The following is a 15,384-nucleotide window of genomic DNA, read 5'->3' as shown; positions in this document are numbered from 1 at the left end:
TTTACAAAAAATAACAATATTGTTTACAAAGTATTTGAAAATATAATATAAATTGAACCTACCAAATCCATTAATCTACATTATATATATATATATATATTTTTTTTTAATTTCGAAATTTTACAAAAAGAAAATATTAATAATGGAATAATTATCTTAGTAATTAAAATTTATGAATTTAAATATTAAATGCATCTTCAAAATTTTAATAGATTTGATATATTTTTATAAATTATTAATTGATATTTTAATTTACATTTTATAGAAACATATTTATTATTTACAAAAATATAAATATTTTTAGCAAACATTTGAGAATTAAATTTTTAGTTGATTTTTTGTTAATATTAAAAAATAAAAATAGAAAATAGAAAAAATTGATATAATAATTCAAATATAATAGTTGCATATCCTTTATGCCTTACTCTTTAATAGATAATAAAATAATATTGGCTTTTTCATGTATTAATTTGTAAAAATCTATATCATGTGTGCCTTGGAATCTTGATTGATGCATTATTAATAAAATTGTATAATATCCACGTGTCTTGTTATATTAATTATAATATATCATTTAAATATACAATTTCTATGTATTTATACATTATTTGTAATTATTTTGACATTAAACTTAATGCTCTTAATATATTTATGGAATTTGTATGCATTTTTTAGCGTATCTAAGTGTTTCTATGTTTTTTTTGTCTGTATCCATATATTTCCCAAGAGTATTTGTATTCGTATCCAAATTATCTGATACGATATCCCATTCCAATACTTTAATCGTTGATATAAATAATATAATATATTTTTATATTACATAATATAAATATAATTCTAATCGAATCGGATTCGAATCATTATTCGATAATATATTCAAATTCAAATCATGCTCTCAAAAATCCAATGGATCCTTATCAAAATCGGATCAGTCAAGATTTTCTTAACGGATCGGATCGACTTACTGAATCCAATCCGATCTGTTTGCAGCCTTATTACCTCTTTTTTTGGGGCGCAAATTCGTGGGGGACAGATTCGAACTTGAATCCAGCCAACCAAACTTAATCAGTTTTCCCTTTCTTTACCCAATGCATGATTTCACATTCTCATTATATAATGAGGTTGCTTTTGAAAACAAAAACGGCCACATCAGAAAAATAAATTTCCTAATTTTTTAATATTTACGCAACTTGTAGAACAAATGAATGTTGCAAGATGTATGAATCAAGAGGACTACATCTGTTGGGATCTTCTTTTGGTAGAACCGTAGAAACATCTGTCTATCATGACTAACAGAAAATTAGAACGTAATTTTTTGGTAGAAACTTGTCATATATAGGGAATATTATTAACCACCCATAACTTGATAATCTCTTTTACCTATATTTATGGGCAAATTGTAGAACTTCCCTAAGCGTGGTAATTGCAATTATCTCCCTAAACTGTTTTGATATAGTTATAAGTTATAACCTATAAGTAATTTTTTCGGTTCATTCAAAGGGCTACACAACGGGTGGGGAGCCCATCCCTCAACCCATGTGCAGGCGAGATTCGATTGACAACTAGCAAAAAAATACCTTATCAACCAGTTAGTTGGTACCTTACGACATGATTGCAAGTAAAAGAAGCCCTTTATAGAATCCTCAAGGGACTAAAATATCCAAAATACCTATGCAATTACAGTTTTTTTTAATCAACACCCATGCAATTACAAATTTACAATTGAGACTGGTTTTTATATAAAAAATAATACAAACTTTATGAATAACAAAAGAAGAGAGTTTAAAGCTATATAGCTTTATCTCTGAGCAATTAATATAAAAAGTAAAATTGAAAAATAAATCAATTTCAAAAAAGAGATAAAAAGGCTTAGGGTAACTATTGATATGAAGAGAATTTGAAAAATAAACATTTTGGTAAAAAATAACTGCACATGTAATTTAAACATTTTCATCCATCTTGTTAGAGATTTCTAAGAGAGTAGACTACTTGCAACTTTGTTAAAAAGTTTGGGGAGGTGATTGAAACTACCGAAGTTAGGGGGAGGTTTTCGCAATTTACCCTTTATTCAACAAGACAGCAACCTTACCTCTTCCCCTCGAGCCCAAAGCCCCCTAGTAGAGAGGACATATAGCATCCATATCAAGTAAACAAAAAAAGGAAGACGAACTAGATCTCATTTAATTGAAAATCAGTTGACTAAAGCCACCGAAACATAAATGTTACGAACTTCAAAGGAAAATGGCTCAAGATGGCCTATTGGCTATTAGAGAACACAGATAATCCAGACATAAGATACTGCCCATCAAGGTTGCAGGCTAACAGCGGGTTTCTCGTATCAGTACCTTCGAGGTCCACGGTCCAAAAACCTACCAGATGGGCACTCAAACGCCATGTGTCCTCGGCCGCCACAGTTGTGGCAGATCATCAATGGACCCATACAGTCCCTGCTCATGTGACCTATCTGGTGGCAGTTCCTGCATACAACATCTCGGTAACCAACACTGCGAGCCCCAATACCCCTATCTGCAAGAATGTCAGCCTTGGGGCACTGCCTAGCAACATGCCCAGAGATATTACACAAGTTGCATACAGGTTCATTCTGGCAGTCTCGAGCTAGGTGACCTGTCTTCCTGCAGTTATTGCATGCCTTCTCATTTGTGCAATCAGCAGCCGTATGACCTTGCTTATAGCAGTTGTTGCACAGCCTCAGGTCACCAGGTGGCAGCTCAGGAGCTGAACATTCTTTGGCACGATGACCGGCTTTGCCGCAAGTGTGGCAAATGCCCTCATTTGGACAGTGGCTGGCCATATGGCCAGGCTCTCGACAGTTCCAACATAAGGACTTGGTGGTGCACTCTGATGCAATGTGCCTGGCACAGGATTTATGTACATTGTTGACATTAAAAATTTAAGTACAAGTTCAAGATAAAAATGAGAAAAGGGGGAAAAAGTGAAATCTTCTCCAATCATGTATGCTTATATGTCGTGTGTGCTTGTATTTGCAAGTCAATACACAAGCGGTATTCCTTTACCCGGGGAGACCACAATTGTTGCAGATTGCAGCATTGGGGCATTCTCTTGCATAATGACCTGGTCGCTTGCAATTTTTGCACAGATTGCCCTGGCTGGAAGAAGAGGGGATGCCACTAAAGTTAATAGAGGCAGAACAAGAACTTTAGAATAATCACAGATACAAAATGACTTCAATTGGCCATTATCAACTAATATGCTTTAGTTTAATAAGGGCGGTTTCTGCGTAGAAACTTCACATTTAGAAAGGAAGAACTAGTTAAACAGAAGGCTTACAAGCAACCAATAATTCATACACATACATGATGCACCATTATATGACAAGACTGAAACAAATATATCTAGACTTTCCAAAGTTAAAGGATGAGTCTAAAGTAATTTAAACCAGATAGATCTGGGGCTAACTAGAGGCAGTTCTGCAGTTTATGAATGCATTCCACAAATTACACAATTACTTTATCCTATTTGGTTACACATCTTTGTGCATCCTTGCAGAACATTGAGACCTAAACTAAACAAACCAAAGAGTGAAACCAGTCATTGATGGGGAAGACATTAGCTCCTTCCAAAGTTCTTTTTTTTTTTTTGAATAATAGAAGCTAAAATTTATTTATATAAAACCATCCAAAATAACAAAGATGAAGAGAGGATCTCAAAGATACAGCAAGGGACTGTATTCACTCCCTATAAATCCAAGCCAACAAGAACAAAAACTACAAAGAACCCTTAACCATCCCCAAACAGATTTTGCCCACTCAAGTATGTATGCCCAAACATCCCAAACACTTGTTGTCTCCCATCCCAAGAACCTAATCTGTCCAACCACCTTGTTCACCAACTCCTCATCAAGCTTCTTCCAAAGAATTATGAGAGAAAGATACTTGCATGTAACTGAAAATATAGATGTACAAGTTAATCCCTACATCACCATCACCCAAGCCTTTCTCCAACTCTATGGGATCGGCTGCATGAAACTTGTTCCACCATTCCATCCTGTTCAGTACCATATCCAATGTCCTCTTTGCCCTGCCCCTAGCTCTTCTAGCCCCTTCAACTTATAATAGATCATTTCCTTTTACTGGTGCTGTAGATAGTCTTCTCTGTGCATGTACAAATTATTTGAGCCTACTTCCAATCATATTATCACCTATTGCAGTACTCCTAGGTTATTTCAAATAAGTTCATTTCCGACCCTATCATTTCTAGTCTTACCACTCAACACAATTGCATTTCAGACACAATCATTTTTGGCCATGTTTCGTGATTACCTCTTGTCTCCATACAACATTGCTGGCCCTATAACCGTTTTCTAAAATTTTCCTCTTAACCCAAGTGGTATTCTCCCATCATATAAGACTCCAAATGTGCCCCTCCGTTTTGCCCTTATAAATTAATCCTTGCCTAAGATATTGATGTATTGATAAACCACATCTAAATACTGAATTGGATATTTGATGCATGGTCACATCAAACTGGCCGTTAAACATCATGAGTGAAAAGGCACAAAATGGCAACAAAACAAAAACTGTCAAAAAGACGAGGAAGAAATTATTACTATTCCACAAAGAATTATGAGATAATTACCACAATGTTATCACAAATGTACCCATAAACAAAATAAAACCCAATAGATTCAAATCATGATATAAAGAATTGAAATGGACACATAAAAACCCTGCCTTTATCTTCATTGATCACTATTTCTAACAAACTAGTAATTCCTTCAATAGTATGTGGATTAATATTTTAAGGGTTAAGTCAACCCAATCCAGAGACCCAAAAAACTCATGATGTTCCACATATAAAAGATTAACTGGACTCCCCTCGGAGAGAACACTTCAACCAAATTACCTTGTTACTTTCTTTAATTAGGAATACTTTTTTTCCAAATTGTCTTTAAAAGATTTAGTTACAAACATTACACTTGATGCTTGATTCTCATTAAGATCATTTACCAATCCTCATGCTCCATTAGTGGCATGATCTGAATCTCGAATAAAACTTAAATGCAAAACATAACCTCAAAGTATTCCAGGTACTGAGAGAGCACTCCTGGAAGAGTGGCTGGTTCCCATAATGACTAAAAAAGGGAAAGTGTGCTGGTCATCTATTCCACTGACAATCATATGGGCTTTTATGGTTTAAAAGAAATTTGATCAGAAACGCACAACTGAAGCAAAGGTGATCAATTTAGCAGTTGCAACAGTTAGGGACTGGTTGGCTGTTTTTTTTGAGGTTATTGTGTGGGTTACACATGTATAGCAACTAATTGTACAGAGAACCATATGCTTTGAGTAATAGAATATACTTTACCTTCTCTCATAATCTCAAAGTAATCAATTATTCATTGGAACTATAAGTAAAGCTTCAGTTACCAATAAGAAAAACAAGCCATAAGTAAAGCCACAATCTCTGAGATAGTGGAGTCTTAAGTCCATTTATCAATGAACCAGCAATATGCACGGAGTGCATCTATCCCAATTAACACCCCACCAAGGAGACTTCCAACATATCGGCCAACCCAGAGAATATCACAGTTTTACATGTTTATCCCCATGCTTGGTGCTCCTTGTTGGACCATTCCAGCTGATTTCCTGTTATCCTGCCAGAGCATCTGCAAGACCTGGCAAGATAGTTGCTTCTTCAATTCATCTGAGGGGCAAGCAAAATCTACCCTTGAAGAGAGCTAGCCAATCATCAATTGCCATTCTCCTTTCCTCCTAACTCAGTCATTCCCGTACTTAAGATTCAATTCAAAAATTCTAGACCAGAAAAGTTTATTTATTTAAACCCCTCAATTTTTCCATGCTAATTAAGATCCATAATTACAAAGGTGTCCTATGAAGATACTACCTTTTCCTACAAGGTAAAACAAAATAGCCTGCTCTGAAAAGTACTTCTTTTTTCCCTTTACTTTCTTGTCTTCATTCTTCTTAATCATTTTCTTTTTTTCCCCTTTTCATGTAGGTAAATCTATTGAAAGTGACAAAAGAGTACACATCACATAGAGAAAGAGACAGGGATAGGTTCTGTACAGTGTACATAGCTGACTCCACCAAGCAGTAAAATATCAAAAAGCAACATATGGGATTTACATCAGGTTCCACTAGACAAAAAGGTCTCAACAGATTTTTTGGAGGAAAGAGCACCACTGGAGTAAGGACATATTAGCTACTGTCCACTACCAATGATTCAGGGGCGTCAGGGCGTCAGGAGTTTCCTGGTAGAGGGTCAGGAAGCAACAGATGCAGAACAGGAAAGGGGAGGGGAGAGAGGTTCACCCTCAGATCCTGCTAAACCACTTGGGGGTGACACTCTCTTCTTGTTTCGTTGGTTGTTTGGGTGATGTAGGAAATCATGATTGTGCACTTATGGATGTGTCACCTTTGTTTCCTCACCAATGTTCTTTGAAAGAACATTATACCTGAACACATTACCATCCACTCGGCAACTACTGAAACTTACAACCTTCTTTTCTTTATTGGAACCCTATTTCTTTGAGTCCATCATGTGTGATCCTATTGACCAATATAAAAAGTTCTTGAATTAATGTTTTGATGACAAAAAAATATAGCAAAAGAGGGCTGATAAGTGATCAACCTGAGAAAGAATCATCTGATTTCCACTTCCAAATACAAGCATTCTTAAAGAGGGGGAATACCTAGCAACCTTAACGATGGTTGATAAACCAGACTAATGAACAAAATCTCCCAACCATAAAAAATTACAACAAAATTTAATCAAATTGCCAAGACAGCTTGAACCAGCAGAGACTGGCAAGGTAATAGCAACTTTTCCCTTTTTTTTTTATGTGATTGATGAAATTACCTTTCTGAGCCTCAAATATCATTACAACTTACAAGACATAAGCACTCAAGTATTGTTGCCCTTCTTGAATCATAGACTGGCAATGTTTCCCTCTCACCATATTGTCAAGGTGACGCCTAGGCAGGCGCCCTTGGAGGCTGGCCTCGCCCAGTCACCAAGTAGTTTTGTGCACTATGTTATAAAATACTTTTATATTTTTTATTTTTTGGCATTATAATTATAAAATAATGCATTATTAAACTAGAATACTCATTTTATGTGTTTATCTACTAATTTATTTTTATTATTTTCTTATTTGTTAGGGTTTAATCAACACAAACATTGCTAACTGCTATATTGAACACATGGTTCAAAGTATTAGAAGCCTTTGCACAATTCGCTTCTGATCTCAATAAAGCTACTCAGAATCAATTGCCGAGAGGCCAACGATTACGTAAATTACTCAAACAATCCCAATCAGCCCCTCTCACAGTGGATGAGCAGATAGTGACTATTTATACCGAAACGAATGGGTATCTTGATTCGTTAGAAATTGGGCAGGTAAAGAAATCGATACACCTCTGTGTATCGGTAGAGGTGTATCAGTACTTATAACAATACTCCCCTATTTTTTTATTTATTTGGTTTTCATTTTCATTTTTAAATATATATTATTTTAAAAAATGGGTTCCCGAAAACACCTGTAAACATGTGTATTGGGGCGCCAAAGATACAATACAATACACCAGATACGGGGCGTATCGTATCAAAGTTTTGATCCTTGATTGAATCCTCAAAGATTTCAGAACCTGAACCAATAAGCAAGGGAAGAACTTAAAATTGTCTAATCAACACATTTTCTTCTTACAAATCTTCCTCTTCCACCTTTTCTTTTCTTCTTTTCCTTTAACAAAAGTAGGGGGTTCAGCCCCTATATTTTTTGAATTTTCTTTCCTTTGTTCCTTTTTTTCTCATAAAATGATAAAATGTTGATTTTCTAAACTTAAAACATAAAATTTATACTTCTCTTATGAAAATTATGGATAACTATTAAGGAAAGATGGTTACAGAACCTAGGGAACTACCCTAGGATATATGGTTTTACTTAAAAAAATCCATCGCCTAGGCGACTAGGTGACAAGGCACCCCCTGTCATCTAGCCTCACCTTGGCGCCACAAAAACTATTCCTCTCACTTCTGTTCTTTCATGCTGCTGACAAAGTTACACTTATGACTCTAAAATATGAAACTACACAACCGTATGTGCATACATATAGCATGCACATTAATACATATATTTACATAACCTAAGCCTAATCCATGCAATGATGATAATGATGGGGAAGGAAACAATATTACAAAAATATCTAAAACAAAAGCATTAAACAGGGAGGCTACAGGTCTTGACCAAATTATAAGACTGCCACTGCAGTTGTGTGTTGATTCTGGAAGGATGCCATGGGCAACCAAATGAGTTGCTGATTGTAGAAGATCTTAGGGGCTGTTCAAAAACAGCTGAAATGGCAGAACTGGATTACTTATTACTTTGTCTTTTAGTAAATAACATTTTAAGGAGGTTGTGAGCTACCTAAAGGCTCAAGCTGAAGTTTGACAATTATTATGCCACTGTTTTTTATTTAATTATTTTATCCACTAAAATACAAGGCAATAAGCCATTCAGTTCAGCTACTTTGGCTGCTCTCAAATAGCCCATTGAATTCGAACTAATTTCTTTGGGATATGTAGTTTAAGCTCCCGATAGTACCCCCATCTGTGTCAATGAACTGCTGCTCTGGCCCTTATGTCATTGAATTAAAAATTTGCCAAAAGTCATTGTTATAGTACGTTGTCAAAATTTAAGAACGTGTTATCAGCTCGATCTCCCTGAAAGATTGCCTACCACCATCTGCCACATCTCAGTATCTCAGAAATTCTTCTACTTTAGGAACATGAGCAATCCATTTATCTCTCCAACTTCTAACAAAGAAATACATTCAAGAGATCTTGACCTCCAATTTATAATCTTCTCTTTCTCATATTACCATAAATATTTTTTGATTGGTGTACCAAAATAGAAATATAAACTAATGATAATTTGTGCTGGTCTCACACTGAAGTAATGTATATATTAGATTGTGGCTCACTAATGCTTTTTCTCTTCCACTACCACTGCCACTTGGCCAGTCCCCACACACTGCCAACATTGAAACAATGAGCATGTGTTTTTAATGTAAGGCACTGCCCCACGTGTGAAACCTTCTGACATACTCCTCAAAAACAAACAGTACTCAAAAGAAATTGCAAGGACAAATCCAAAGACCAATCCCTTATGCAAGCATTCCCAAAGACATTGTCAACACACATGCATGTTTGTGTTTTTGTGTGTATGCCACTTGCCACTTTCAGACTTGAAGTTCCAAATAAGCTCTAACTGCATTGTAGGATGAATAGTTCAGATGCGCAAAGGGCCTAAAACATTGGATTACGATATTAAATCACTGGACTAATACACTACTACAGAAAGCCCTGGCATACATCCACATGAAGACAACATATCAGAAAAAAACCTTCATTATACTCACCATCCAAATACTACCATAGTTCAATATTGTGCTTGAGATAATATAATAAAAACTAATAGATTCAAAATGCTGCAATCTTTTAGGTATAATAATTTTGTAAGAACAATTCTATTTACAACTGGTATTCTTACTGGTTGCTTTATAAAACTAGGAAATTAACCGAGAATTTAGATTTCTTCCTTGTCAAATTCCATCACTTAGGTACCTAGGAAACTAAGTGCTCCACTGTTGCCTAGAATTGCCTGTATACCTTGAGAACTATCTTAAAACAAAGGCAGCACTTGGAAAAAGAAAAAACAACTATAACAAACATGAATCTTTACACTCGAATCAAAAGTACAAATTCCACCAAAAACCTCAACCAAAACAAAAACAATATTAAAATCAATAGCTAGCAATAAAAAATTATTAAATTCAATATCCATATTGTAGAAAAATATGCATAAACTGCTGTGCCCTTCTTTTCTTCCCTGCTTCATGCAGGGAAGTGACAGAGAAAACAAATATATGTGTTTAGAAACCAAGAAACCTGAACCCCCGACGTGAGTCTCTCCTGTAAGGTGCATCACGGTAGGAAAATCGTTCAGAGCGGATCCTGCGATCCCGTGGACTCCTGCTCCTGCTGCGCTGGCTCATCTTCAAATCTTTCCCTAATCACACCAACCACAAGTGCTTGGCAAAACCACCACCACCACAACCAACACAGTCCACAGCTGCTGCTTGCTCCCTGTCCACATTACAACCATACATCTAAAATCATCTCCATGAATCCACATCAAACCCCCTAGCTTTCTCTTCAAAACAGAAAACGCCAAATTCCAACACTACGAGAAAATCCCTATGTAAAAAGCAAACCACAACTTTCCGTTTCATAAGCAATAACCACCTGCCTTCATTTCACCATTGCATACTACACCTGACACTCAAATAGCCCATTTCTTCAACTATAACACCTCATCATTAGATATCTCCAGCAGACAATCAATTGCCCAAAAACACTAGTCATTACCAGACTTAGACAAATAAGCATAAAGTAATACTGCACAACATCCAGAAAAAGAACATAGCTCTTCAGTATTCCCATTAATTACCCCTTTCTCAATTTCACTGCAAGATCCAGATCCTTCCTACTAAATCCAGAAGATGATTTCAAGACTATGTATATATGCATAGACATAAGAAAGAAGAGAGAGATTATATGACCAAAAAAGGGAAAACTTGTAACTTGTACTATTATTTTCTAATAGAACGTTTTCTCCAACTTCAATTCTTTGTGATAGAAAGGAAATAATAAAACCCTGTAATAAGAAATTAACTAATAAATCTGTAGTTGCATTAGCTACCAATTATTTCTGCTAAAGGCTTTCATCTTGATTCCTTTAAGTATTTGATTGTCTAAATAAATTACAATGTAAAACCTGTACCCATCACTCAACTAAATTCTTGGAAGAAACTAAAATATTCAACAGAAAAGGTTTTTCCTCTTCTTTTTTTTCCTGGGGGAGTAATTAAGAACGATTACATCATATCGTTAACGCACAATGAATTAAATACGATAGTATCTATAAAACTAAATATGAGAGTATAAAGAAGAAATTACATAATATTGCTAACCCACCGTCATTACAGATGTTAGAAAATTTACATTAGGGAGAGGCAATTACATAAATAAATTGTAAGGATTGCATTAAATGGATACCTTAAAAACCTAATCCCATAGCTCTTCCTCAGAAACCCTAAATGTCGGATGAAAGGAAAGGCAAACCCTAAAAAAATGAAATCGGAGAACCCAGCAGCTCACTTATATAACACTCCAAACATTGATCTACAGTTAAAACATTTATGGAGACATGGATCCATGTACCAGGAGTTACCATAAAGTCACTCGAACAATGATACTGAGAACGGGAATATGCAAACGTTGAGAGAAAAAAAAAAAAAAGGATTACCTATTACGGACCTCTGGTGTCAAAGGTGTCTATACCTTCCTCGCAGGTTTATCCACAGAAAACCAATTAGAACTATGAAAAAAAAGGGTCCCTCGCTCTTCAGATATAGATCGAGGTAGAAACAAGCTAGGGTTTCCGCCCTTTTCACCGTTTTTCAAACAATGGAGATAGAAATCGTATCTAAATATCAGCGTAAAGCGGTTTTCTATCCGGTCCGGAACTGCTCGAATTGATCCGTTTAAACCGGTAAGCCGACGACCCAGTAAGCTTTCTGCTTTCCGATACGTCCGATCACGACCTAACAAGTTACAATAATACCGAATCTGCTGCCCAGACTCAGGACGCTGACAAGTGACAACAATGCGTGAACATTTTCGGGATCGTGCGCTTTTTCCTGCACTTCCCAATTCCCATTCATTTTATGACAGGTAGACATGTTTATGGGTCGAGTTTTGCCTCTTTATCAACATGAAATGTGGAGGCCCGAACCTGAGTTCTGGCTGATTATCGGGCCTAGATATGGATTTCGATTCCGGTCTTTATATAAAGTTCGAAACCTGACCTATACATAAAATGTCTTATTTTAATATATTTTTATAAATTAATATTAAATTAATTTAGTAATAATTTAATAAATTAATAAAGTAATTTGTATTTCCTAATAGTAAATTAATATTTATTAATAATTTAAGAAATAAATATTATATATTTACTACATATAACATAAATGCTTCTTATTATATATAATAGTATCGGGCCAAGCCTGAGCCCGGGTCAAGCTTATTTAAGAAAGCCCAACCCAAAAAAAGACTGGGCCTGCCATTTAAAGCCTAAGCCCAAGCCCACAGGCCTGAAGTTTTGTCCAAGTCCAAAAAAATAACAGGTTGGGTCAGGTCGTCGAGCTACCTGCCCATGAACAAGTCTAATGGCAGGTGTGCCATACATGTTCAAATGCATGAGCTGTTCGGAATCCAATGGATTTGGACTCAAATGGACTTTCCTTTTGAATCCAATAAATTTGCAACAGATCTCCACAAAAAGGTTTGAACATTTGGAGATCGGCTTCCATCAGAGCAAGCTCGTGCCCACGCCATTCCAACCACCTTTTTCACCTTGTATTGAGAATATCTCTCTAACAAACAAAGCACATAAGCAGGGAGATACTCTAGATGCAAGGTTGTAAAGGCTGCTCGAATGGGCTTTGCCCTCACCAAAGCCAAACTCAAACATTTGAATAATGCAAACGTGAGTTTAGTTCCGTCGTGTATTGGGAGAGCGTAGATGTGAACTCATCAGTGATGGGCCTAATGCCTTGATGGTAATGGAAATACATAATAGTAAATACATTTTTTATATTTTCCATTGTAACACTATGAACTAATATCATCATAGGCAAGGACTAATGTTTAAATTATATAATTTATAATTTATAATTTATATGAAAAAACAAATGTATTTTAAATACACTATGAACTAATTACATTTATTCCTTGAAGATTATTGATAATTAGTACATATTTTCAAAAAGTAACTTTAATGGTTATATTTTTTAATTTTTGGTAATTGATCATATTTATTAGAAATCATGTTAATCCATTTTTGGTAATTTCTTGTATAATTTTTGTTAATTATGACATAATTATTGATACTTTAATTTAAATATAATTATTTTTAATTATAGTTGGCTAATTAAAAGTAGATTATTGGCTAAATATAAAGGTACTTTTAATTTAAATATAATCCATTATTGGTAATTTCTTTGCTAATTTTTATTCATTGAATGTAATATTCTGCTATTTATAGCTTAAATTTGATTTAAAAATAATTATTTGTAATTACAATTTAAAATTTAATTATGTTACTTATAGTTTCAAATACAATTTAAATTATAACTTACATTTTAACAATTTAATAAAAATACTAATATTTTTTTAATAAATACAGTATTTTAAAAACACTGCTAATTTATAAATATTATAATTAATAATACTGCAAATATTGAAAATACTATAGAAATATGGATAATTATTAATACTATAATTATTAAAAATACTTTTAATAAAAAAACATTATTTTTAATAAATAATGTTATAATTATTAAAAATAATTTTAATAAATAATGTTATAATTATTGAAAATGCTGTAATTATTAAAAAATACTATATTAATTAAAATACTGCTAATTAATAAATTATTTTAATTAATTAAAAATACTGTAATTATTACAAATATTGTATTAATAGTGTGCAGCTTTATTAATCTAATCAAGATAAGCAATGATTACATTTCTTATATTTTCAAACAAAAGAAAATATGAAAAATGCAAAACTTTGAGAAAATATATAAATAGCTACTCAAAAAGTAATTTTAATGGTTATATTTTAAAAATTTTGGTAATTTATCATATTTATTAGAAATCATTTTAATCCATTTTTTGGTCATTTCTTGGATCATTTTTGGTAATTATGATGAAATTATTGGTACTTTGTTTTTCTTATTTTCTTTACTAATTTATTTTCATTAAATGTAATTTTCTGCTATTTATAGCTTAAATTTAATTTAAATATAATTACTTTTAATTACAATTTAAAATTTAATTATATAAATTACAATTTCAAATATAATTTAAATAATATTTAAAATACAAATTAAATTATAACTTACATTAATTTAAATATTATTTAAAATTTGTTAATTAATGAATTAATAAAAATATTAGTATTTTTTAATAAATACAATATTTAAATAAGCATTGTTAATTAATAATACTACAATTATTGAAAATATTGTAAAATCTGGTTAATTATTGATATTGTAATATTAAAAAGACTGTTAATAAAAATATTGTAATTATTAAAAGTACTATATTAATGAAAAATACTGATAATTAATAAATCCAATGTTTTAATAACTACTCTTAATTAATTATTAAAAATATTGTATTAATTAAAAGCATAGTTAATATTGTTAACTAATAAAATACCGTAATTATTTCATTGTTGTTAATTATTACAAATATTGTGATTATTATTAATACTTTAGATTTCATTGTTTTCATGCATAGCATATTGCTTCTTAGTTTGAGTTTTTGTTATCATTCTTCTCTGTCAACATAACCCCTTGAATATCAGAGCCCTCAGTTGTTGCCAATTCTTGCTCTCACTCCCCCATTTGGCATCAAAGTCAATGATCCATTGATCAATTGACCCATTGATCCACCCTTAGTCCATTGTCCTTCCATAACCCTTTATATTCCTATACAATAAGCATAGAATTTGAACCTGCAATCTTGAGAGATATCTTTTAATTGGACATTACCTATAACCTCCTCGAAGAGATTACTTAGCTAGAACCCAAGTTGGATAAACTAGACATCTATCAACGCACCAAGGCTGGGACCCTTGAACTTAGGTCGAAGTCGCATTAGGTCATAAAGAGTTGTTGAAAGGCCGTTGAAGTTGGTTGATTGTTGAAGGTGAAGTAGCAAGATAAGATGGGGAGATTGTTTAGGTCAGCATCTAACTCTAAAGATAATTCTATATAATGTAGCACTAGTTTTCCCCTTACCAAGTCCTTATCCATAAAAAATATGGAAGAGATAAACTTTAGCAATATAGAAAAATCCCTTCAAATTTGGACGATACCCAAGATAGCACCTTTGGAGATATATAAAAAGAGAGTTTTTAGTCTAAAAACATACTTCAGTATTAGAACTATTAGAACTGTAAAAAAAACAATAACACTAGGCAATGAATAAGAAGACTTCCACCTTATAGACCAAAAAATAATAGCGGCCTATAAGAGAAAAGACGAATGTCATTTCATCCATTTTGGCCTAGTACAACTAGCCATCAAACCATTCAACTGCTTTGGCATGTCTAAGAGATTCTATACATAATAAGTTTAGTGATTCCTTAATAGTAGTTGAGAGTAGCCTTAGTCAAGTACCTATATATTTAAATGCATTCCCTAATTTCACGGTGTCTCTAACAGACCCCAAAATACAGGAAGCC

General features: G+C 33.4%; 1 protein-coding gene across 3 annotated transcripts; it reads right to left on the bottom strand.

Moving 5' to 3' along the window:
* Nucleotides 1-2,160: 2,160 nt before the first annotated feature.
* Nucleotides 2,161-11,709, bottom strand: LOC104607525 (uncharacterized). Of its 3 annotated transcripts, none has more exons than XM_010273187.3 (4): nt 11,383-11,709; nt 9,952-10,149; nt 3,036-3,128; nt 2,161-2,873 (listed from the first exon to the last, which is right to left on the bottom strand). In XM_010273187.3, the coding sequence occupies exons 2-4, from the start codon at nt 10,056-10,058 to the stop codon at nt 2,339-2,341; spliced, it is 735 nt and encodes a 244-aa protein (XP_010271489.1). In that variant the 5' UTR covers nt 10,059-10,149; nt 11,383-11,709; the 3' UTR covers nt 2,161-2,338. The 3 variants fall into 3 exon arrangements, with proteins under 3 accessions (XP_010271489.1, XP_010271487.1, XP_010271488.1); XM_010273185.3 differs by having other exon boundaries at nt 11,372-11,705; XM_010273186.3 differs by lacking the exon at nt 11,383-11,709 and adding an exon at nt 11,122-11,194.
* Nucleotides 11,710-15,384: the final 3,675 nt, after the last annotated feature.

Source organism: Nelumbo nucifera, chromosome 5 (genome assembly GCF_055504915.1).
Source record: "Nelumbo nucifera cultivar China Antique chromosome 5, China Antique-T2T, whole genome shotgun sequence".
NCBI lineage: Eukaryota > Viridiplantae > Streptophyta > Magnoliopsida > Proteales > Nelumbonaceae > Nelumbo > Nelumbo nucifera.
This window is presented reverse-complemented; position numbering and strand designations above follow the sequence as displayed.

Bases quoted from the DNA above. Each gene is read 5' to 3' on its own strand.
- LOC104607525 (XM_010273187.3), bottom strand. From the start codon at position 10,058: ATGAGCCAGCGCAGCAGGAGCAGGAGTCCACGGGATCGCAGGATCCGC. The intron at 3,129-9,951 runs GTTTCTTGGTTT...CTCTTCTTCCAG, and splicing joins GACTCACGTCGGGGGTTCAG to CCAGGGCAATCTGTGCAAAA. The intron at 2,874-3,035 runs GTAAAGGAATAC...ATCCTGTGCCAG, and splicing joins AACAATTGTGGTCTCCCCGG to GCACATTGCATCAGAGTGCA.